Source organism: Dicentrarchus labrax, unplaced genomic scaffold (genome assembly GCF_905237075.1).
Source record: "Dicentrarchus labrax unplaced genomic scaffold, dlabrax2021, whole genome shotgun sequence".
Lineage (NCBI taxonomy): Eukaryota > Metazoa > Chordata > Actinopteri > Moronidae > Dicentrarchus > Dicentrarchus labrax.
Window position 1 is genome coordinate 8684745 of NW_026136709.1, and position 23547 is coordinate 8708291.

The 23547-nt window shown below is 40.6% G+C and overlaps 2 protein-coding genes and 1 pseudogene across 3 annotated transcripts in view; 1 reads left to right on the forward strand and 2 right to left on the reverse strand.

Annotated features, from left to right (window-relative positions):
- On the forward strand, positions 1-18754 carry LOC127369789 (phosphoenolpyruvate carboxykinase [GTP], mitochondrial-like). Of its 2 annotated transcripts, none has more exons than XM_051411529.1 (2): positions 1-257; positions 17750-18754. In XM_051411529.1, exons 1-2 carry the CDS (start codon positions 199-201, stop codon positions 18030-18032), a joined length of 342 nt encoding a protein of 113 aa, XP_051267489.1. In that variant the 5' UTR covers positions 1-198; the 3' UTR covers positions 18033-18754. The 2 variants fall into 2 exon arrangements, with proteins under 2 accessions (XP_051267489.1, XP_051267490.1); XM_051411530.1 differs by lacking the exon at positions 1-257 and adding an exon at positions 16440-16821.
- LOC127369772 (B-cell receptor CD22-like) overlaps positions 2722-23547 on the reverse strand; it is a 22263-nt pseudogene continuing 1437 nt past the window's right edge.
- The window catches only part of LOC127369776 (B-cell receptor CD22-like), a 17578-nt gene continuing 13317 nt past the window's right edge, over positions 19287-23547 (reverse strand). The window contains exon 9 of the mRNA XM_051411511.1: positions 19287-19423. The gene's annotated coding sequence lies outside the window, so the exon portion shown is untranslated. The remainder of the gene's footprint in view (positions 19424-23547) is intronic.

Genomic DNA, 23547 nt, shown 5'->3' on the forward strand with positions numbered 1-23547 from the left:
CAATGTATTCCCCAGAGAATTTGCATATGAACGCAGAGCAGAGTAACTCTGGACGAGGCATGCTGATACTCTATGGGGAACAGCTTTGGCAGACAACTAGGAGGCAGGACCGAAGGGTGAAGCAGGTCTGGATGGCGACCAAGAGATGAGACAGGCTGAGTTTCTGGAGTGCTGGGCAGCTGGGAAGACTTCCTGGACATGCTGGATGCTAGCTGGCTGGGAATCAGGGGTGCTCAGAAAATCCTCAGCCCACTCAGGTAGTGAACTCTTGAGCGAAGGCTTAGAGGATACTTCCTTCCATGCCATATTCAGAGCTACCATCTTGACCTTCAACAAGCTTTCATACATAGTAGAGTGCCGGACAAATCATAGAGTTCTTGATCAAAACTGTCTGCTGGGTCCATCACTGGCCAGTTCGTACTGTTAAGATTGGTGGAACTACAAGCGGTAGGACCCAAATGCATGACAGAAGACACAGGATCTTGATGTGAAACACACAGCCTTTACTTGCCAAATTGAAGGTTCGGTACACAGGAGGTCGAGGAAACATAAGCAAACAAATCCAGATAGGTGGAGACAGAGTCCAAAAACAAGCAAAAATCCAAATAACCAGAGAAACAAACAAACAATCAAACTCGAGGGAAAAAGACAAAAAAGAGGAAGTACAACATTTTCCAATAAAAGTGTTTCAATAGCAATGTTTACCTTTTCAGTTCAGGTTTTGTTTTCAATGTCAGATTTAATGTTACTGTTCTAGCTCATAGGAGACAGCCTTATTGTTTACAGGTGTAATTTCCCCCAGAGAGACTGTGTTAGAAACAAAAGTTACAAAAATGAGCAGTCTGGGAGCAACTGTACACTCACTGCTAATCATAGCTCAGACAGAGACTCAGTGCCAGAAGATCATATTTTATTAAAGTCATTCCTGCAGCACAGAGAAAGTTCTTGTGTTAAAAACAATTTTCAACTACTATAAATCAAATCTTTAAATCCTGACAATCCTGAAATTATATATTTTTTGTCCTTTTTTTATAATTTCAAGGTCAATGTAGTTTACTAACTTTTAAGCTTTAAGTTTTAGGTATTGTGTCATTATTTGTAATACAGATATTAGAGTTATCCCATTGATGAGGTGCCTTAAGATGAATGGATAATAATGACATTACCTTTACTAATACTATTACTTTACCTAGTTCTTCATTGCTTTCCTCTGGCCCGGCTCTGCACTGCGGTGGGGAGATGGAGGACAATGTGGCCAAGAAGAGCATTATCGGCTGGCTGCCAGAAGATGGCGCCATCAACACTAAAGGTCTGAGCAGCAAGGTGGATATGGGTGCCCTGTTCCATGTGCCTACATCTTTCTGGCAGAAGGAGACGAAGGAGCTGAGAGCCTACTTCACTCAGCAAGTTGAAGCTGATCTGCCGACTCAGGTGGAGGCTGAGCTGAAGGCTCTGGAGGACAGAGTGCACAATTAAAACCCTACTGACAGGAAGTTCCTCCAGGAACAGGGAGGAACTTCCTGTCAGTAGGGTTTTAACCACTTCACACTAATGCTGCAACACTGAGGGACTGGTGCTGGGTTGGTGGTAGGAGGGAGGTTTGACTCTCAACATGAAGGTTAGATTTCTGTGAAGTTGTCAAACGTGTCATGTAGATACTGTCACTACCTCCATTCACTCACAAGAGCTAGCATGGTACTAAAGCACAATCAACATGGCCCAGTAGTGCCTCTGAGATATTTAACAGTACAGTGTCTAGGATGCTGTGTTTACAAGCTGAAGCCCAAAGATCTTTTTTGGGCAAAATTCTAAAAAAGAGTAGATCAAGTTTGAATGTTTTTACTCATAGAAAGGTTTTAAGTGAATTTTAGCAGCTCTTTAATACATTATTGACTGAGTCTGAAGAAATGCCCTTTATGTTAAATTGAACTTGATATTAGAAAATATATTAATCAGATGTACAATAAATACTCAAAACATTGTAGCAGATTTCCAGTGGACCCGAGAATTACTATGCTAGTTCATCTCGTCACTTTCGTTATGTTTGTGATTAAATTGTATGATTTCAGGTGATGTTTACACACAATATGTGAAATGTTGGACCAATAAATGCGAGTGAGATTATTAGGTATTTTTAGAAGTTGTATGCCAATGTTTTTATTACAGTGCAATGAATAAATATCTTCAAATGCAGAAACTCTGTCTCATGTTCATTTTAGAAGCAATATAGTAAATATGTAAGAAAATGGGATACACAATAGATAAAGCAAATGAGATCAATATGCCTTATTAAAAATAAAATGTAAAATAAACATAAACATTTCAAAAGAAGATATAATCTTGGACTACACTGGTAATGTGTGTACAGAACTGCTTCGAGCTTTGAGACTTTTACTTGCACATATCTCACAAACAGATTACTAACCACACAGTAACAGCTGTATGAGGTCAGTACATAAATCTGAACTATGATAATGTGATTACTGAGAAAACCATCTGAGCTGCAGTGTGTGGAGTTTCCTTTTATTTAACTGTGAGCAGTAAACATTTTCCTGTCTAGTCTCCACGGACTTTTTCTTCATTAACTGACATAAAACATGTGGTAAAATTACAAAATAAAGGTAGATTATGAATCCAACCCAAGTGTGATCACAAACAGTACTCATTTATTATTTCTTCACTTGAGCGTAGAGATCCTCTGGACCATCAGCAGTGTGAGTTAATCTGTTTGATGGCTCAGACACTTTGACCTGTGCATACAGCGAATCATGTTGCTGTCCACTGTCCTGCACTGAGTCAGAGGACGGTTCAGATCTCCGCTTCGAAAAGTCAATCTCTCCATAATGGATGTTTTCTTAATTTGTGCTGACTGGCATTTGAAGAGAAAGCTCTTCACCTCTTTGACTCTGAAAAATGAATCAAATAAGAAATGTTGTGAGCTGGATCCTTCCAGATTAAATCATCACAGATCAATCTAAATTTCACTTTGGCACACAAACATCTGAAAACATCAATCTGAATCCTGACTCAGGTTAAACATTTGTTCTGATGCTGCTGGATTACAGTGCAACCTTAAATATTGTTGAGTATAAAATGGATAGGATTCTTTGGAACAATCCTCACTATGTTCAGGTCTTTTTCTTCCAATTCCAATTCTTGTGTCTCTATTATTCAAACAAAGTAGATGACAACCAGATCCAAATGACTATGGTTCCTGTTGGGTCAAAGGGGGACATTTAAACATGAACTTGTTCATTTGGTGTGGTTTAACTGGATATTTATTGTGACGGGTCACTTCCTGTCACCTCATTCAGTCACTTTCTGGGACTGTAACCTGAGACAACTTGATGATGCATGATGTCCAGGTGATAAAACTCCTGGCACGCCCACAATATTAATGTTTTATGTACTTTTGGCCAATATGCAAATTTTGGCTAGTTCCACTAGTCTGACACCGCAGTAGACATCAAGCTGTACTTATAAACAAGTACTTTGTGGTGAAATTTATTTATTCATCAAATTAAGGAATTTGAGAATATTCATTTTGAGTTTACTATTGTTGCTAGCTATTCCAAGCTGAACCTACACTGTATGAAAAAGAAGAATTTGGTTCAGCATTCCAATCAGACATATTCAATGCAAGCTATTCAAACTGTCTTCATTTGCTGTAAATTAAAGTGCTCCTCCTTTTAATTAAGACACAGCGTGCCACCGGCCCTGTGACACATATATCTTGTACCTGACTGATTCAGCTATGTATTTCAGCCTAAGTAAGAAGCAGAACTTGAGATAGAGCCACAGCGTGCTATCAGCCCTGTGAAAAATTAAAGTTACCTCCCTAGCTGTTACTAACACGTGCTCCAGCCTGTGTAAACTTTAAAGAGCCCATCCCCTGACTGTTACTGCCTTACATGTCAGTTAGTGCATGTGAAATTTGTTGTGCCCACTAGAGCCACTATGGTCTTGTAGCTACCCCTCCTCCACATAAAGCCACTCCCATAGTGTAAGCAAACACATTGTTTGGTTAGATTAGTAGACTGCCCAAGATACACTACAAGATGTCTGCCACGCAACACCACAGCCAACCACACTAACGTGCTACATCTCCTCCTCCATTCCACAGACAACAATTGAGAACTGTTGTGTAGCGTTTGTATGCTCCAAACAGATGAAACCACCTTGCTGATGATGTCAAATGTGCTCCACCTTTAGCTACTTTTGGATTTAAACTGAAAAATAATTAAAAGATAAACTGTCTACTGTGGGTTGTACAGTTTTGGAGGGTAATTATTTTACAGTTTCCAACCACAGTGTTAGGGTGTTGCTAACAGGTTGTTTAGTTCCATTTGTTGTTTTTGTTAATATTTGTCCCACTCAGTAACCTTTCTAAGGAGCCCCTAAAGTCTCAAAAGGTCACTTTTTTTTAATCTTTTGCACAAAAGTTATTATCTTATGGCTTTATAGGCATATGTTTGCTGATTTCTCCACTTTGTTTGAAACATTGCTGTGTTCATTGCTTTATTTAAGCAGTCAATTCACTATGTTATCTGTGGGTGAGCTGGTTGATAAGATAGTTGAGAAAGATAGCTTTCTGTTATTCGCCCGTTTTACAAAATTGTCCATGTCCCCTCTAAACAGAATCTGTCCGACATTCAGATTTTAGCAAGAGCAGCAAGAATTTCATGGTATGACATTTCGAGGTGAAAATAAAACTTGATAAGCTGAGTTCTCTCCATTATATGACAGCTGTGTGCATCTGAAGCCATTAGAGATGCATCTGAATTTATAGTAAATTATCTTGTGTGCACAAGATAAAAAATATTTTCTTTTGGGGACTTTAGGGGCTCCGTACCTCTCAAACACTGTCTACTGATTGTTGAGACTGATGCTTTCATATATATCAGACACAGTCAATGTAAAATACTTCAAACAAACAGTTCAGTACAATGAAGGTTAGTATTTTCCCACCTGAGTCTGTTGTGGAGTTTGATGTTTCCACTTAAACCACCTGGAAGACATTAGAGAGCTGTCAGAATAATTATACTGTGTTTCAGGTTAAATAGATGATAGAAGTAAGGACTGATGGGAAACAGCATTAATGGATGCATAAAAACATACAGATTAAAATACAATTGGTAGAGATTGGTGATGAAACTAAAGGAGGACAGTAAATCACAGAACAGGTGGTCTGAACAACAACTTTTGTTCTCTTTTGAGAGTTTCAGAGTCAACCACTTTAATCAGTACAAAAACGTAAATGTGAGGAATGTGTTGGTACAGAAATAAACAAAACTGACAGATCACATCCTCATCCATGCTCTCACCATGAACGTACGTTTAGTTAAAACTTCAGTGCCAGAGAGTTTATTGTGTCACATCCTTTAATTTGTGATACTTACCAAACACAGAGAGCAGTGCAGATGAGAATGACAACAATGATCCCTCTCACAGCTGAACCCCATTTTAGAGAGGAGACTGAAAGGAAACAAAGGTTGAATGTTGTCAAAATACTGATGTAACCATCGTTGAAGTCTCTCTTTTAACATCTAGGTCAAGTTTAATTATATAGAATAAATTCATACATATGCAGAAAAAGTGCGAGGTACTAAAACCAAGAAACTACAATACAGCTGCAAGAAAGAAGACAAACAGAAAAGAAGAAAGTAATTATTGTGCCTTGAAAAGCACAATACTATTATTCCTCGGGCTTAATAAAATTATTATTCTTCCGTACCTTTTTTCGGCGCGCTACTCCTCCCGCAGTTTTGGTCGCACATACACAAAAAAGGTATCAAAACGTGCGGCTCGGTGAGGACATTAGTGCTAAACAGTTTACCGATAAATCGCCAAAAACCGGTCCAAAAAATGAATGGGTGTGTATTGCGAGAATCTTCAACTGCCAGAGTGCGTGACATCACCGCTAGAGTGTGGGGAGAGAGAAAAATTTGTGGGAAAATAAATTTGTAAACTGCTCTCAAGGCCACAAATATCACTCTACAGAAATAATTTGTAGATAGAAACGTAGGTAAATTCTTTGGGGTCGCAGTGATACCACTGCCGAAGCTGTCAGACAAATAGTTTTGGCGGGAGATGCACTGATGCGCCAGCAACACCCTCTCACGGCCCCATCTACTCCCATGTTAAATGCAGAGGAGGAATTTTGAAAGGAGCTTGTTGAACCTCTTCTCTCTCAATCTCCCCAGGTCACATTTTTTAACTTTAGCCACTGAAACACGGCAGTGCTATAGTCAACAAGATGACGACGCTCACGGTCTTTTCGGTTTTCATTTCGGTCGTTCCTGGCCATGGGTTGGAGGGGATTCATTTTAAATGTTTCTGTCTCTCTGAGGAGTTAGAGACAGAGAGAGTGCGCAGCTGCTGTGGCCTCTCCTGATTGCCATGACAACCAAAGCCTGCCTCTCTCACACACACACACACACACACACACACACATAGCTAGCTACAGAGGCTGACAAGGCATTAATAAGCTAGCGCTAGCACTCCTTCAGGAGAATAACACACATAAACACCTTAACCAAAGCTAGCGCTTAGCTAGCTTTGGTTAAGGTGTTTATGTGTGCTAGCTCTAGCTAGCTAGCTAAGGAGGATGACAGGTTATCAATATGCTATAGGGAGGATTACATGGCATTAATATGCTAGCGCTAGCGTGCTAGAGAGCAAGACATGGTAGTAACATATGGGCCAGAGCAAGGCACAATCAAAATTTCTTTAGGAATTTTCTGGTTCAGTCTATAATAAGATTCAGTTCTACATTTACCTGCACTGTTTAAATGAATCCATGATGACGACTGACTACCAAAATCATTTGTAGCCACACAGTAATAAACTCCTCCATCTGTCACATTGAAGCTGTAAAACTGTCCTTCAGATACAATCATGGGTCCATCTTTGCTGTTCTTGAACCAGGTGAAGCGGCTGACAGGAGGCTTGGCTCTGCTGGAGCAGGTCAGGTTCACCCAGCTACCTGCTGACACCAAACCTGATGGACTGACGGACACTGAGGTGTTTTTAGGAGCATCTGAGGAAAATGTGAGATCAACTTTATTCATTAAAAATCAGCTGATATCCCATGAATCATCATGTGCTGACAGGATCCAATAACAAACTCTGGTTGTCTTACATGAAACACTGAGAGTCTTTCTCTCCTCTGCTGTCTTGTTATCTTTTCCTTCATTCACAGGATATCTGACAGAACAGGTGATGTTGTATCCATCATGTTGGTCTGACAGAGTGATGCTCTCCTGGATTTTAGTTGTGAAGGTTCCATCTGTGTTTTCCTTTATTTGGTTGTGAGAGTCTTGTTGGAGATTCCAGGTGAGTTTAGGAGGGGAGTGTGGACAGGGAGTGAAAGCTGAGCAGGTTATAGTGACTGACTGCTTCTCCTTCAGATCACCTGAGATCTCAATTCTGGGGCTCGGAGGAGAATCTGTGGTTTAAATCAAACAGATGAAGCTGATACTTCTGTACTGAAACCGCATAAAGTATAAATAACAGTTTGTTCTACTTTTCAGTGTCCCAGAATTTGACCATTTATAATGTCAAACTGTAACAATAGACTCAGTGTTTAATCAGAATTTAAATTCATGGTAAAGTGAAAAACCTCCAAATTGATAAAGTGTGCTGTTTAGACCAAAACTGTAACTGATTTCACTTTTTATTCTAAACAATAACATTATAGACTGACTGAAAGAAACAAAGCTCTCTTACCTTTAACTGTTATTTGAAGAGGATCACAAACAGCTGTTCCTCTGAATGGTTTAGTCTCAATTCTGAAGTAGTATGTGTCTGTATAATTTGTGATTAAACTGGAAAACAGAGTGGTGCAGTTTTTCTGACTCAGGTTTCCAGTAATATTCATTGGATACGTGTTAACTGTCTTACTACTTTTGAAAATCACATTGTTTGGATAGAGGCCAAATCTGTAGTCAGTCTTAATCCAAACTCCAAAGGTTTCTCTGCTGCTTTTAAAATCTTGTTCTGGTTCATGTCTTAAGTTACATGGGATTTGCAAACAAGATCCACTCAGTGCTTCCATATTCTGTGGAGTAGTAATGAAGAGGTTTGTGTGTGGAGGACAATCAGCCAAAGCACCTGTAAAATCAGACTCATGATGAACAAAATGTGGAAAAAATCAGCATGAAGAGAAAGTTCATGATAAACAAATCAGCAGTGTGTTGCATGCTGGTCTTTTTCCCTGTCCTGTTAACAATTTCTATATAAAACATTTCACTTTGCAGTCAGGACATGAACAGTTGGAAAAAGTAACTCTATCTGCACTGGTCTTTCTGCTTTGTTTCTAAATGAAGTCCAAACTGTAAATGATTAACGTCTCCAAATAAAAGTGACTGAACAAACAGCTCACCTGAAAGAAAGAAGACACTCAGTAACATGATGGCTGTCACCATATTCACAGACAGGACTGCAATCACACTCATCACCTGGATCTGATAAAAAAGTTACTTTTCAATATTTGAATCAAAGTATCTTTGAAACAAATCCTTCATGTTGTTTTAAAGCAACCTCAGATTCACACATTCAAACCAGGAACTTGCCATGTCCAACCAGATGTTACTGTGTTATAAGTAGTGATGAATAATATCTGCAGAGTTGCTCTGAAAACAGTTTCAATATAAAATCAGAATGATCCAGTCTGAGTTTATGATATTATAGTTCAAATAAAATGTTGCTGAAGAAACTTCTCATTTCTTTGAGGATCATTTCTGCTAAAACAAAACCCAACAAATAAAATATATCATGTCTTTTTCAGTGGAGTTCATGAAAAGCAACAAAATAAAAACTCTCTGGGTTAAAAAGTTCAAACATAAAAAGCAGTAACATTTGACCTTACCAAATGAGCCTGCAGATAAACCGGAGAAACAATTCGTTTTAAAATCAGACAATCTGTGAATTTCAGCAGAACTGCAACAGACCCAGTAACAGACTTCCCTGCTAAGCCGCTGTAACATAAAAGCAAACAGACTTGTTGTTTCAAACTAGATATCACACGACTAAAATACTGCAGCAATACAAGAAGTCTTTGCTCTTCCTGTTTGCACCCTGTGAGTGAGGAAGTCAGCTTTTGTTGCATCTTAACCTTATTAGGGTGAAAAAGACTTATTCATTATGTATTCTTAAATATTATTTTCATCACAAGACTCACTGGAAGCCTGCATGCTTCATCTTGTTTTAGTACATATTACTGTACTAGATACTGTACATGCAGTTAAGATTAGTTGAACAGTATACATAAAATGTACTGAAGGATTCCCCAGGAGGAAGAGCTGGAACATGTGAAGAGCGATGTCTACCCTGCTGTAGACCTGCTGCCACTGCGACTCAGTCCTGGATAAACAGCAGGAAATGGATGGATACTAACAGACAGAGCTGGTAAAGCTAATTTTGCAAGTTTCAATCAGAGATAATATTTGAAGAAGGTGTGAGTTGTGAACTTCACAAGGAAAGTGTTCCACATCAAAGAATAAATATTCAATACACAGACAATAAACACCATTCTGGAGCACATGATGAAGACATTTTGTTGCAGAGAGCTGTGTGGCTACAGTCACTATGATCATCCTGCAGAAGCACAGAAGCACCAAAACAAGTTTCCCTTTTTACTTATAGTTCTCTGCTCTTTCTCAGCGCCCTGTTCACAACTTAACCACTTTACACCCCCCACTTCTCTTTGGTCCTGTCACTATGGTTTATCAGCAACAGATAAAGTACTCAAACACTGTTCAAAAGAAAGAAAAAAGGCCGTTATCTTAATGGTGATTAAAGATTGAATTATGAGATGTTTGTGAGCTAAAGAGGATATCTGATGAACCTTGTGCATAATGACTCAACAAAGTCTTAATTGTTAACACCCAAAGATTATTTCATACATGTTGGTACCACAGAGTTTTTGCTGACTTCATCACTGCTGCTCTGTAATAACAAGCTGATGAGAGAAGTGAGTGACTAATATACTCTGTTCACTTTAAATACTCAATTAAAACACTTTTTAATAACATTACACATATCCAACTACAACAAGTCTTCATCCTTTCTATTCACACCCTGTGAGCGAGGAGCTTTTGTTAATATTATTTATTATTAATTATTTATTTTGAGTGTTTTCTATTATCATTAACTTTACATAACACACTAGTGTTGTGATGTATTGACTGCAAACCCATGTGTCTTTTTTTTTCTGCAGTATATTTTATTTTATTTTGCAATTGTTTCAATTGTTAAACAACAAAAACAACAACAATGGATTGTAAGGAGGACAGTCAAAGGGGACAAATATTTAGATGATCCTGCTGAGTTTCTTCTTGTTAAGTGTTTAAAGCAACAGACAGAGCTGGTGAGGGTCCTGCTGGGTCAGGTGAGGAATCTGTTGTCATTTTGTATTTGGATTGCATATATATAGGTGACTAGAAACATTTTTACATTTTAGCATAAATAGAACTACAGTAATACTTTAACCCATGCATTTACTGACCCTGAAATGACCTTCCTCTGTAAACTTAAAGCTCCCTCCATTTTCTCAGCGCTTTGTACATGACATCTTCCACCACTTCTCTTTTACCCACTTTAACTCATCAACCACACACTGACAAACCTCATGCTTTTAAAACTTATTTCATTTACAGAAATATCTTCAGCACTGAAACACTATGGAGTACTGTGAGATGATGACAAGTCAACTTGATACCACAGGGTACATTTGATGTGCCTTTAAATAAATGTGATATTCTCTTGAAGGACTTGTACCGCACTGTTGACTGTGTTTGTAATGTTTGAACTGTGTGCCTCTGTCAGAACTTGATTTAATAGATAACAGCTGAACTGTATTCAGGAATTAAAGGTAGTTGCAGATTGCAACTCACTCGCTTCACCCTCCCTTTTCCCATCCTGGCTGTGACTGTTAGTCTTATTAGTTCCGTGTAACTCATACTATTGATTTTACAGCCCTAACTTTACTGTTTTGGTTCACTCTCACAGCTTTCATCAGCCTCATTTTCAGATGCAGAAGTAAAAGTCAAAGTAAAAAGCTCTAAGATTCACTGTTCACTACCTGCTCAGCACCAAACTGTAGGCAGATACAGGTAGAGACAGCTGTCATGGCCATGGCTGTACCCTTGCCTTTTCCTTGTGTTTTTCTTGTGGTTCCCCCTCCCCTGTGTCTCCTATCTGTGTGTTGTGGGCGTGGGTTTCCCTCCTGCCTTCCAGCTCTGCTTCACACACCTATATGCAATGAAACCATCAACTCTCTCAGTCTACGCACCTACCTCCAGTCAACACAACAGTATATCTACTCCGGTTCTCCAGCTACTCAGTGCCTGAGCGGTCGCCCCCTCGTGGCCCAATTGTTGAAAAACGCGTGCTAAAGTGCCCTCTACAGTGGTGAGGACGCGCTATATGTGCCCTTTTTTTTTCTTTCCGTCCTGCCCTTCAAAAAGTCTGTGCACGCCACTGCCTGCCTGCCTGCCAGCCACCATTTGTAAGCCATTTCCTCAACCCTCCCCTCATCATCACCATCTTCATCATCTTCACCTTTAGAATAAAACCTACTAAACGTCACCATTATCTAACGTGACAGAACGATCAGGTCAATCATGGGCCGAGCAGACATAGTTTCAGATGAACTCTGGCTCCCAAAAAGTTGTGCTCCATTACAGTTTGGGTCACAGACTTCCTTAAGGTCCCTAAACCTCAGCCACAGGTTCCAAGCTCTCAGCCCAAGCTTCAGTCCCAGATTCCTAGCTATCAACCTCAGTCCCAGGTTAGCCTCAGCTACAGGTCCCCGTTTTCAGTCCAAGTCTCTTAGCTTTCACCACTCTTCTAACTCTCAGTTTGCTAGTCTCCAGCCTCCAACCAGCTTCCCCCGTCAGCTACCAATCAGTCTGCACTCCAGTTAAATAGGCTAGGGTTAGACAGGCTGGAAGTACAGGTTTCCACTTTTTGCCATGTTTTAACTTTGTTATTTATGTTTTATTTGATCCTTTTATTGCATGTTTTTATATTGTGTTTATGCTTGGTTTTGAGAGTGTTTTATGTATGCTTTTAAGTTGAAATCAGTTGAGTTGTTTTAGCCTACTTCCTCCCTGACACTGTGCCAATCATACTCAATAACCTGCACCTGGCCAGCCACCTGATATACAACATGGTTCATCAATGGCAGGGGGAGAGCTGACCCATGGTGGACCAATCGGCGGCCAAGGGGTGGGACAAAGCAGCGAGACACAGAGTACAGGACAGAGACAACGAAGGAACAGGAACGGAGATGCAGGGCGAGGACAAGGCACGAACAGGGGGATTGAAGCACTGCAAAAGGGAAAGCGTCAGGAAAAATAGAGATCTTCACCTGGGAAAAGATCAGTGGCCAGGAAAAGTCCAGAGTGTTACAATGGGACACAAAGGCAGGTTCAGAGCTGTTTGAGACGCCGGCGTTATATTGGGTCTGCCGAAGAAGAGAGGCAGAGTAGACGTGTTGTGAGAACACGTCAGGTGGCAGAGTCTCTGCTGATATATTTGGATGACATAATCATTTACTCACCTGTCTTCTCTTCTCAACTGCAGCATTTAGATGAGGTGTTCCAAAGGCTTTGGCGGCATTGGTGAGACTGCGGCTGAAGTGTAGGTTCCTTCAGTGTAAGGTGAAGTTCTTGGGCCATGTGTCAAGTTTTGCTAAGATCACTCTGCCCCTGAAGGGTTAGGGGTTAGGGTTGATGACTACTGACAGTAATCCCAGCTGACAAAAAGTCGTAAAGTAGGAAAGTGCAGTGAGCTCCTGAATGCCAGACATCCTTTGACGCTTTGAAAACAGCATGGACAAAGCCCCAGTGCTAGCTTATGCTCATTATGCATTGTCTATACAGACTGCAGTAACCAGGGGTTAGGAGCAGTAATAGCTCAGGTCCAAGAAGGAAGCCAACGTGTAATAGCTTATGCAAGCCTATGTTTGCACGCAATTGGAAAAAAATGATGCTTTTAAAGCTCATTCAAATTGGAACTTCTGGCCCTCAAGTGGGCAGTGACAGACAAATTCAAAGACTACCTGACTGCTGCCCAATTTACTGTGTACACTGATAATAACCCTGTTGCTCACTTGCAGACGGCCTGCCTGGGTGCAGTAGCAGCCATTTAACTATGATATTATGTACTGCTTGGGTAAAAATAATGTGAATGCAGATGTACTGTCCAGATTCCCAGTGGTGTCTAAGCCAGGAGATGCACCAGATGAAGAACGTGGCAGCGGAACAGACCCCATCACAGCAGCCGTTGTACCAGCCCCTGAAGGGAGAGGTGAAGGATGGGCCAGTAGTGAGTGGGAGGAGGCACAAACAAACGACCCTGACGTACAAGCAGTCAAGAGGTATGTGGAAGTACAGCTAGCACCCAAGGGACCAGGACGACTAAAATACTGCAGCAATACAAGAAGCCTTCACTCTTCCTGTTCGCACCCTGTGAGTGAGGAAGTCAGGTTTTGTTGCATCTTAACCTTATTAGGGTGAAAATGACTTAATTGTTGTTTCTTGCCACATCACTGACTGCAAGCCTGAATGCTTTATCTTCTGTTATAACATATTACATATATCACAATAGACATGTAGTTAAGATTAAATTGAAGATAGGTAGATATAAAATAGACATGTAATGTACAGCTGGTGGTTTATCAACGCCTCATGGATGGAAGATGGACGTCTGGACTACCCTGCTATAGACCTGCTGCCACTGCAGCCCAGCCCTGGATAAATAACAGAAAATGGATGGATGCAAACAGACAGAAAGATTTTGCCCATCAGAAACAATATTTAAAGATGTGTGTGAACTTATGTGTTGCAGTTATTTTTCACTTCACAACACCATTCTGGACAATATGATGAAGACATTTTGTTGCAGAGAGCTGTGTGGCTACAGTCACTATGATACAGAAGCGGCAAAACAACTTCTCCTTTTTACGTATAGTTCTCAGCTTTTTCTCAGCACTAACATCCCACCACTACTCTTTGGTCCTCTCACTCTGGTTTATCAGCCACAGACAGATAAAGTTCTTTCATCACATATATCATCGAAAGAACATTAAATACTGTTACACAAAAAGTTTCTGTTAATATTTCACAGATATGTTACACTGCTTTAGTGGTAATTAAAGATTGAACTATGAGTTGAAGAGGATATATAATAATACAACCTCATGCCTAATAACTCACCTTATTCTCAATCACCAAGACAAAGATTATTTCATACATGTTGGTACCACAGAGTTTTGCTTTGTGGTTGATTGATGTTTGTTCTTCACGTCACTATATGCTGGAAAGCATATTCAGCCTCATGAAAACCCTGTCCGACCATCAACAAGCCACAGATTTGGAACTGGCATCTGCCACTGATCTGTCTATATCCTCTGCAGGGTATTAAAAGCCTTCCAGAAATGCATAGAAAGGAGCAGATAGAAAGAGTACACCTAAGAGACAGTGCTGCCCTAGTCAGAATTGAATGCTAATCTAAAAAAGTGGGTCTTAAGCTTTGATTTAAAAAGGCTGAGATCAGTAGTGGTGCGAATGTCAGGGGGAAGTTTGTTCCACAGTCTGGGAGCAGCGACGGCAAAAGAACGATCGCCCCACTGTTTAAGTCTCGACCTAGGGACCTCTAACAGAAGCTGACCCGAAGAGCGCAGGGCTCTGCCACAATTGCGAAAAGTTAAAATCTCTGACATGTAAGAGGGGGCCAAGCCATTAATGGCGTTAAAAACAAACAACAGAAGTTTAAAATCAATTCCAAAATGGACTGGAAGCCAGTGGAGTGACGACAGCACAGGGGTAATGTGTTCGCGTCTGGACGTGCTTGTCAAAAATCGGGCAGCGGCGTTCTGCACAAGTTGGAGACGAGAAATTGAGGACTGACTGAGGCCAACAATAAGAAATGCAGCGGCCCCAGGTGAGGAGAAAAGCACAGCCTCTTCACCTGCAGGAGTTCGTGGTGAGCAGCCAGACAGGGCCAAGAGAGCGATTGGAAACATCAGACGACTAACATAACCACTGTTTTTTCCAGTAATCGCCTGATTGGTTAGTAAATTGAGTGATTTGACATTTTTTGTCTGAAAGCTGTCACATTCTGAGAGGGCCCTGTGTGTTTTAACTGTTATTTATTGTATATTTTATACCTTTTATTGCATTTCTTTTGTAGTGGTTACGCTTGATTTTATTTTTGGTTTATGAGATTGTGGTTTTGAGCTTGCTTTTAAGTTGGAACTGAGTGTTATGTTGTACTTTCTCCCTGACATTCGGACGGATTGGACTAATCACTGGTTCCTACACCTGATCAGCTCTTAGCTTATTTTACAGACAGCAGGGCCCACCAATGGCAGATGTGAGTTGGCCCATGGTGGACCAATCTGTGGTCCAGGGGTGGGACAAAGGCAGCAGAATGCGGAAATAAGAAAGGCATACCTGGCACAACGGGGAGAGACAGAAGCAGAAGGAAACAGCCTGGAACTGCAGGAAGAAGAAGGAACGAGAGAGACCCAAAATGGATTGTCTGGAGGAACAAATGAGAGACACATGAGATACAGACGACTCAGGAGCAAGATGAAGCAGAGTGGAGAGAACGAGGCACGAGCAGAGGGATTCTAAGCACCACAGAAGGGAAAGAGTTGGGGGGAAGAGAGACCTTCACCAGAGGCAAGTGCACCAGCCAATGGAAGTCCAGAGTGTTACGATGCGACACAAAAGCAGCAGAGTGAGAGCTCTGTTTGCTGAGTGAGTATCTTTTGGATAGAGTAACACTCTGGTGTGTGAGGTTTGAGTAAGAGCATTACTTGTTGGTTTACTGGCTGCAGTCTTGTGCTCCTCAGGTGTCCCTGATGGTGGGTCGAAACGCCGGCGTTAGATTGGGTATGCCGAAGAGGACAGGCCTAGTGGACACGCCACGAGCGGCCAAAACCCATAACACTGCCCAATGTGTTCTCTGTGCAATCTCCTTAGCTACTCACAGTCCTGTTTACCACCCGATTGTTTTTTTAACTCTGTTGAAAAAGAACCCTTTCCCTTTTTATTATCATCATCATTAAATTATTATCCCCCTCCCTTTCACCCATAACACAAGAATGCTTTTGTTGATTTATATAAACTTGCGTGCAACTCCATGACCCTGCCTGTCAGATCAACTGCATCTGTGAGATTATGCAGGTTAAAGGAATAGAAGCCGAGACGCCTGATCCAGCAATCTGGCTCTGCTGGCCATCAGTTCCAGGAGGACCAAAGAAGTGGACCTCAATAAGGTTATCAACTGCTTCGCTGCAACTTACAGACGTATTGTTCTCCTTCGACTGATGAGTACACGAATCTTTGCTGATATTGTTTTAAATGACTTATTAATGTTTGTGCGGGTTGATCATACCATTACCCAATGTGTGTGTGTGTTCAGTGTTTTGGAAGAGACGGTTGGATCATGTTTTTAAGAGCACAGAATAGGGAAGGACAATATGGTCAAAAATAAGAAATAAATAACATCAAATAATTAACAAAAGGCTACCGTTTCCAAATGAAAAAATAAATGTATTCCCCAGAGAATTTGCATATGAACGCAGAGCAGAGTAACTCTGGACGAGGCATGCTGATACTCTATGGGGAACAGCTTTGGCAGACAACTAGGAGGCAGGACCGAAGGGTGAAGCAGGTCTGGATGGCGACCAAGAGATGAGACAGGCTGAGTTTCTGGAGTGCTGGGCAGCTGGGAAGACTTCCTGGACATGCTGGATGCTAGCTGGCTGGGAATCAGGGGTGCTCAGAAAATCCTCAGCCCACTCAGGTAGTGAACTCTTGAGCGAAGGCTTAGAGGATACTTCCTTCCATGCCATATTCAGAGCTACCATCTTGACCTTCAACAAGCTTTCATACATAGTAGAGTGCCGGACAAATCATAGAGTTCTTGATCAAAACTGTCTGCTGGGTCCATCACTGGCCAGTTCGTACTGTTAAGATTGGTGGAACTACAAGCGGTAGGACCCAAATGCATGACAGAAGACACAGGATCTTGATGTGAAACACACAGCCTTTACTTGCCAAATTGAAGGTTTGGTACACAGGAGGTCGAGAAAACATAAGCAAACAAATCCAGATAGGTGGAGACAGAGTCCAAAAACAAGCAAAAATCCAAATAACCAGAGAAACAAACAATCAAACTCGAGGGAAAAAGACAAAAAAGAGGAAGTACAACATTTTCCAATAAAAGTGTTTCAATAGCAATGTTTACCTTTTCAGTTCAGGTTTTGTTTTCAATGTCAGATTTAATGTCACTGTTCTAGCTCATAGGAGACAGCCTTATTGTTTACAGGTGTAATTTGCCCCAGAGAGACTGTGTTAGAAACAAAAGTTAAAAAAATGAGCAGTCTGGGAGCAACTGTACACTCACTGCTAATCATAGCTCAGACAGAGACTCAGTGCCAGAAGATCATATTTTATTAAAGTCATTCCTGCAGCACAGAGAAAGTTCTTGTGTAACAATTTTCAACTACTATAAATCAAATCTTTAAATCCTGACAATCCTGAAATTATATATTTTTTGTCCTTTTTTTATAATTTCAAGGTCAATGTAGTTTACTAACTTTTAAGCTTTAAGTTTTAGGTATTGTGTCATTATTTGTAATACAGATATTAGAGTTATCCCATTGATGAGGTGCCTTAAGATGAATGGATAATAATGACATTACCTTTACTAATACTATTACTTTACCTAGTTCTTCATTGCTTTCCTCTGGCCCGGCTCTGCTCTGCGGTGGGGAGATGGAGGACAATGTGGCCAAGAAGAGCATTATCGGCTGGCTGCCAGAAGATGGCGCCATCAACACTAAAGGTCTGAGCAGCAAGGTGGATATGGGTGCCCTGTTCCATGTGCCTACATCTTTCTGGCAGAAGGAGACGAAGGAGCTGAGAGCCTACTTCACTCAGCAAGTTGAAGCTGATCTGCCGGCTCAGGTGGAGGCTGAGCTGAAGGCTCTGGAGGACAGAGTGCACAATTAAAACCCTACTGACAGGAAGTTCCTCCAGGAACAGGGAGGAACTTCCTGTCAGTAGGGTTTTAACCACTTCACACTAATGCTGCAACACTGAGGGACTGGTGCTGGGTTGGTGGTAGGAGGGAGGTTTGACTCTCAACATGAAGGTTAGATTTCTGTGAAGTTGTCAAACGTGTCATGTAGATACTGTCACTACCTCCATTCACTCACAAGAGCTAGCATGGTACTAAAGCACAATCAACATGGCCCAGTAGTGCCTCTGAGATATTTAACAGTACAGTGTCTAGGATGCTGTGTTTACAAGCTGAAGCCCAAAGATCTTTTTTGGGCAAAATTCTGACAAAGAGTAGATCAAGTTTGAACGTTTTTACTCATAGAAAGGTTTTAAGTGAATTTTAGCAGCTCTTTTAATACATTATTGACTGAGTCTGAAGAAATGCCCTTCATGTTAAACTGAACTTGATATTAGAAAATAGATTAATCAGATGTACAATAAATACTCAAAACATTGTAGCAGATTTCCAGTGGACCCGAGAATTACTATGCTAGTTCATCTCGTCACTTTCGTTATGTTTGTGATTAAATTGTATGATTTCAGGTGATGTTTACACACAATATGTGAAATGTTGGACCAATAAATGCGAGTGAGATTATTAGGTATTTTTAGAAGTTGTATGCCAACGTTTTTATTACAGTGCAATGAATAAATATCTTCAAATGCAGAAACTCTGTCTCATGTTCATTTTAGAAGTAATATAGTAAATATGTAAGAAAATGGGATACACAATAGATAAAGCAAATGAGATCAATATGCCTTATTAAAAATAAAATGTAAAATAAACATTAACATTTCAAAAGTAGATATGATCTTGGACTACACTGGTAATGTGTGTACAGAACTGCTTCTGGTGTCAAGTTCACTATAATTCATTCTCATGTCATTAAGATTAGTTCCTATTCAGAGCTTTGAGACTTTTACTTGCACATATCTCACAAGCAGATTACTAACCACACAGTAACAGCTGTATGAGGTCAGTACATAAATCTGAACTATGATAATGTGATTACTGAGAAAACCATCTGAGCTGCAGTGTGTGGAGTTTCCTTTTATTTAACTGTGAGCAGTAAACATTTTCCTGTCTAGTCTCCACTTACTTTCTTCATTAAGTGACATAAAACATGTGGTAAAATTACAAAATAAAGGTAGATTATGAAACCAACCCAAGTGTGATCACAAAACAGTACTCATTTATTATTTCTTAACTTGAGCGTAGAGATCCTCTGGACCATCAGCAGTGTGAGTTAATCTGTTTGATGGCTCAGACACTTTGACCTGTGCATACAGCGAATCCTGCTGCTGTCCACTGTCCTGCACTGAGTCAGAGGACGGTTCAGGTCTCCTCTTCGAAAAGTCAATCTCTCCATAATGGATGTTTTCTTCACTTGTGCTGACTGGCATTTGAAGAGAAAGCTCTTCACCTCTTTGACTCTGAAAAATGAATCAAATAAGAAATGTTGTGAGCTGGATCCTTCCAGATTAAATCATCACAGATCAATCTAAATTTCACTTTGGCACACAAACATCTGAAAACATCAATCTGAATCCTGACTCAGGTTAAACATTTGTTCTGATGCTGCTGGATTACAGTGCAACCTTAAATATTGTTGAGTATAAAATGGATAGGATTCTTTGGAACAATCCTCACTATGTTCAGGTCTTTTCTTCCAATTCCAATTCTTGTGTCTCTATTATTCAAACAAAGTAGATGACAACCAGATCCAAATGACTATGGTTCCTGTTGGGTCAAAGGGGACATTTAAACATGAACTTGTTCATTTGGTGTGGTTTAACTGGATATTTATTGTGACGGGTCACTTCCTGTCACCTCATTCAGTCACTTTCTGGGACTGTAACCTGAGACAACTTGATGATGCACGATGTCCAGGTGATAAAACTCCTGGCACGCCCACAATATTAATGTTTTATGTACTTTTGGCCAATATGCAAATTTTGGCTAGTTCCACTAGTCTGACACCGCAGTAGACATCAAGCTGTACTTATAAACAAGTACTTTGTGGTGAAATTTATTTATTCATCAAATTAAGGAATTTGAGAATATTCATTTTGAGTTTACTATTGTTGCTAGCTATTCCAAGCTAAACCTACACTGTATGAAAAACAAGAATTTGGTTCAGCATTCGAATCAGACATATTCAATGCAAGCTATTCAAACTGTCTTCATTTGCTGTAAATTAAAGTGCTCCTCCTTTTAATTAAGACACAGCGTGCCACCGGCCCTGTGACACATATATCTTGTACCTGACTGATTCAGCTATGTATTTCAGCCTAAGTAAGAAGCAGAACTTGAGATAGAGCCACAGCGTGCTATCAGCCCTGTGAAAAATTAAAGTTACCTCCCTAGCTGTTACTAACACGTGCTCCAGCCTGTGTAAACTTTAAAGAGCCCATCCCCTGACTGTTACTGCCTTACATGTCAGTTAGTGCGTGTGAAATTTGTTGTGCCCACTAGAGCCACTATGGTCTTGTAGCTACCCCTCCTCCACATAAAGCCACTCCCATAGTGTAAGCAAACACATTGTTTGGTTAGATCGCCCGTTTTACCAACGTGTCCATGCCCCTCTAAACAGAATCTGTCCGACATTCAGATTTTAGCAAGAGCAGCAAGAATTTCATGGTATGACATTTCGAGGTGAAAATAAAACTTGATAAGCTGAGTTCTCTCCATTATATGACAGCTGTGTGCATCTGAAGCCATTAGAGATGAATATGAATTTATAGTAAATTATCTTGTGTGCACAAGATAAAAAATATTTTCTTTTGGGGACTTTAGGGGCTCCGTACCTCTCAAACACTGTCTACTGATTGTTGAGACTGATGCTTTCATATATATCAGACAGAGTCACTGTAAAATACTTCAAACAAACAGTTCAGTACAATGAAGGTTAGTATTTTCCCACCTGAGTCTGTTGTGGAGTTTGATGTTTCCACTTAAACCACCTGGAAGACATTAGAGAGCTGTCAGAATAATTATACTGTGTTTCAGGTTAAATAGATGATAGAAGTTAGGACTGATGGGAAAAAGCATTAATGGATGCATAAAAACATACAGATTAAAATACAATTGGTAGAGATTGGTGATGAAACTAAAGGAGGACAGTAAATCACAGAACAGGTGGTCTGAACAACAACTTTTGTTCTCTTTTGAGAGTTTCAGAGTCAACCACTTTAATCAGTACAAAACTGTAAATGTGAGGAATCTGTTGGTACAGAAATAAACAAAACTGACAGATCACATCCTCATCCATGCTCTCACCATGAACGTACGTTTAGTTAAAAGTTCAGTGCCAGAGAGTTTATTGTGTCACATCCTTTAATTTGTGATACTTACCAAACACAGAGAGCAGTGCAGATGAGAATGACAACAATGATCCCTCCAACAGCTAAACCCCATTTTAGAGAGGAGACTGAAAGGAAACAAAGGTTGAATGTTGTAAAAATACTGATGTAACCATCATTGAAGTCTCTCTTTTAACATCTAGGTCAAGTTTAATTATATAGAATAAATTCATACATATGCAGAAAAAGTGCGAGGTACTAAAACCAAGAAACTACAATACAGCTGCAAGAAAGAAGACAAACAGAAAAGAAGAAAGTAATTATTGTGCCTTGAAAAGCACAATACTATTATTCCTCGGGCTTAATAAAATTATTATTCTTCCGTACCTTTTTTCGGGCGCGCTACTCCTCCCGCAGTTTTGGTCGCACATACACAAAAAAGGTATCAAAACGTGTGGCTCGGTGAGGACATTAGTGCTAAACAGTTTACCGATAAATCGCCAAAAACCGGTCCAAAAAATGAATGGGTGTGTATTGCGAGAATCTTCAACTGCCAGAGTGCGTGACATCACCGCTAGAGTGTGGGGAGAGAGAAAAATTTGTGGGAAAATAAATTTGTAAACTGCTCTCAAGGCCACAAATATCACTCTACAGAAATAATTTGTAGATAGAAACGTAGGTAAATTCTTTGGGGTCGCAGTGATACCACTGCCGAAGCTGTCAGACAAATTGTTTTGGCGGGAGATGCACTGATGCGCCAGCAACACCCTCTCACGGCCCCATCTACTACCATGTTAAATGCAGAGGAGGAATTTTGAAAGGAGCTTGTTGAACCTCTTCTCTCTCAATCTCCCCAGGTCACATTTTTTAACTTTAGCCACTGAAACACGGCAGTGCTATAGTCAACAAGATGACGACGCTCACGGTCTTTTCGGTTTTCATTTCGGTCGTTCCTGGCCATGGGTTGGAGGGGATTCATTTTAAATGTTTCTGTCTCTCTGAGGAGTTAGAGACAGAGAGAGTGCGCAGCTGCTGTGGCCTCTCCTGATTGCCATGACAACCAAAGCCTGCCTCTCACACACACACACACACACACACACACACACACACACACACATAGCTAGCTACAGAGGCTGACAAGGCATTAATAAGCTAGCGCTAGCACTCCTTCAGGAGAATAACACACATAAACACCTTAACCAAAGCTAGCGATTAGTTAATGTGTTTATGTGTGCTAGCTCTAGCTAGCTAGCTAAGGAGGATGACAGGTTATCAATATGCTATAGGGAGGATTACATGGCATTAATATGCTAACGCTAGCGTGCTAGAGAGCAAGACATGGTAGTAACATATGGGCCAGAGCAAGGCACAATCAAAATTTCTTTAGGAATTTTCTAGTTATATAATAAGATTCAGTTTGACATTTACCTGCACTGTTTAAATGAATCCATGATGACGACTGATTACCAAGATCATTTGTAGCCACACAGTAATAATCTCCTCCATCTGTCACATTGAAGCTGTAAAACGGTCCTTCAGATACAATCATGGGTCCATCTTTGCTGTTCTTGAACCAGGTGAAGCGGCTGACGGGAGGCTTGGCTCTGCTGGAGCAGGTCAGGTTCACCCAGCTACCTGCTGACACCAAACCTGATGGACTGATGGACACTGAGGTGTCTTTAGGAGCATCTGAGGAAAATGTGAGATTAACTTTATTCATTAAAAATCAGCTGATATCCCATGAATCATCATGTGCTGACAGGATCCAATAACAAACTCTGGTTGTCTTACATGAAACACTGAGAGTCTTTCTCTCCTCTGCTGTCTTGTTATCTTTTCCTTCATTCACAGGATATCTGACAGAACAGGTGATGTTGTATCCATCATGTTGGTCTGACAGAGTGATGCTCTCCTGGATTTTAGTTGTGAAGGTTCCATCTGTGTTTTCCTCTATTTGGTTGTGAGAGTCTTGTTGGAGATTCCAGGTGAGTTTAGGAGGGGAGTGTGGACAGGGAGTGAAAGCTGAGCAGGTTATAGTGACAGACTGCTTCTCCTTCAGATCACCTGAGATCTCAATTCTGGGGCTCGGAGGAGAATCTAAAGGTTTAAATCAAACAGATGAAGCTGATACTTCTGTACTGAAACCGCATAAAGTATAAAT

Coding starts and splice junctions, on each gene's coding strand:
- LOC127369789 (XM_051411529.1), top strand. CDS start 199: ATGCTGGATGCTAGCTGGCTGGGAATCAGGGGTGCTCAGAAAATCCTC. Junction 258..17,749: donor AAAATCCTCAGCCCACTCAG/GTAGTGAACTCT, acceptor TACTTTACCTAG/TTCTTCATTGCTTTCCTCTG.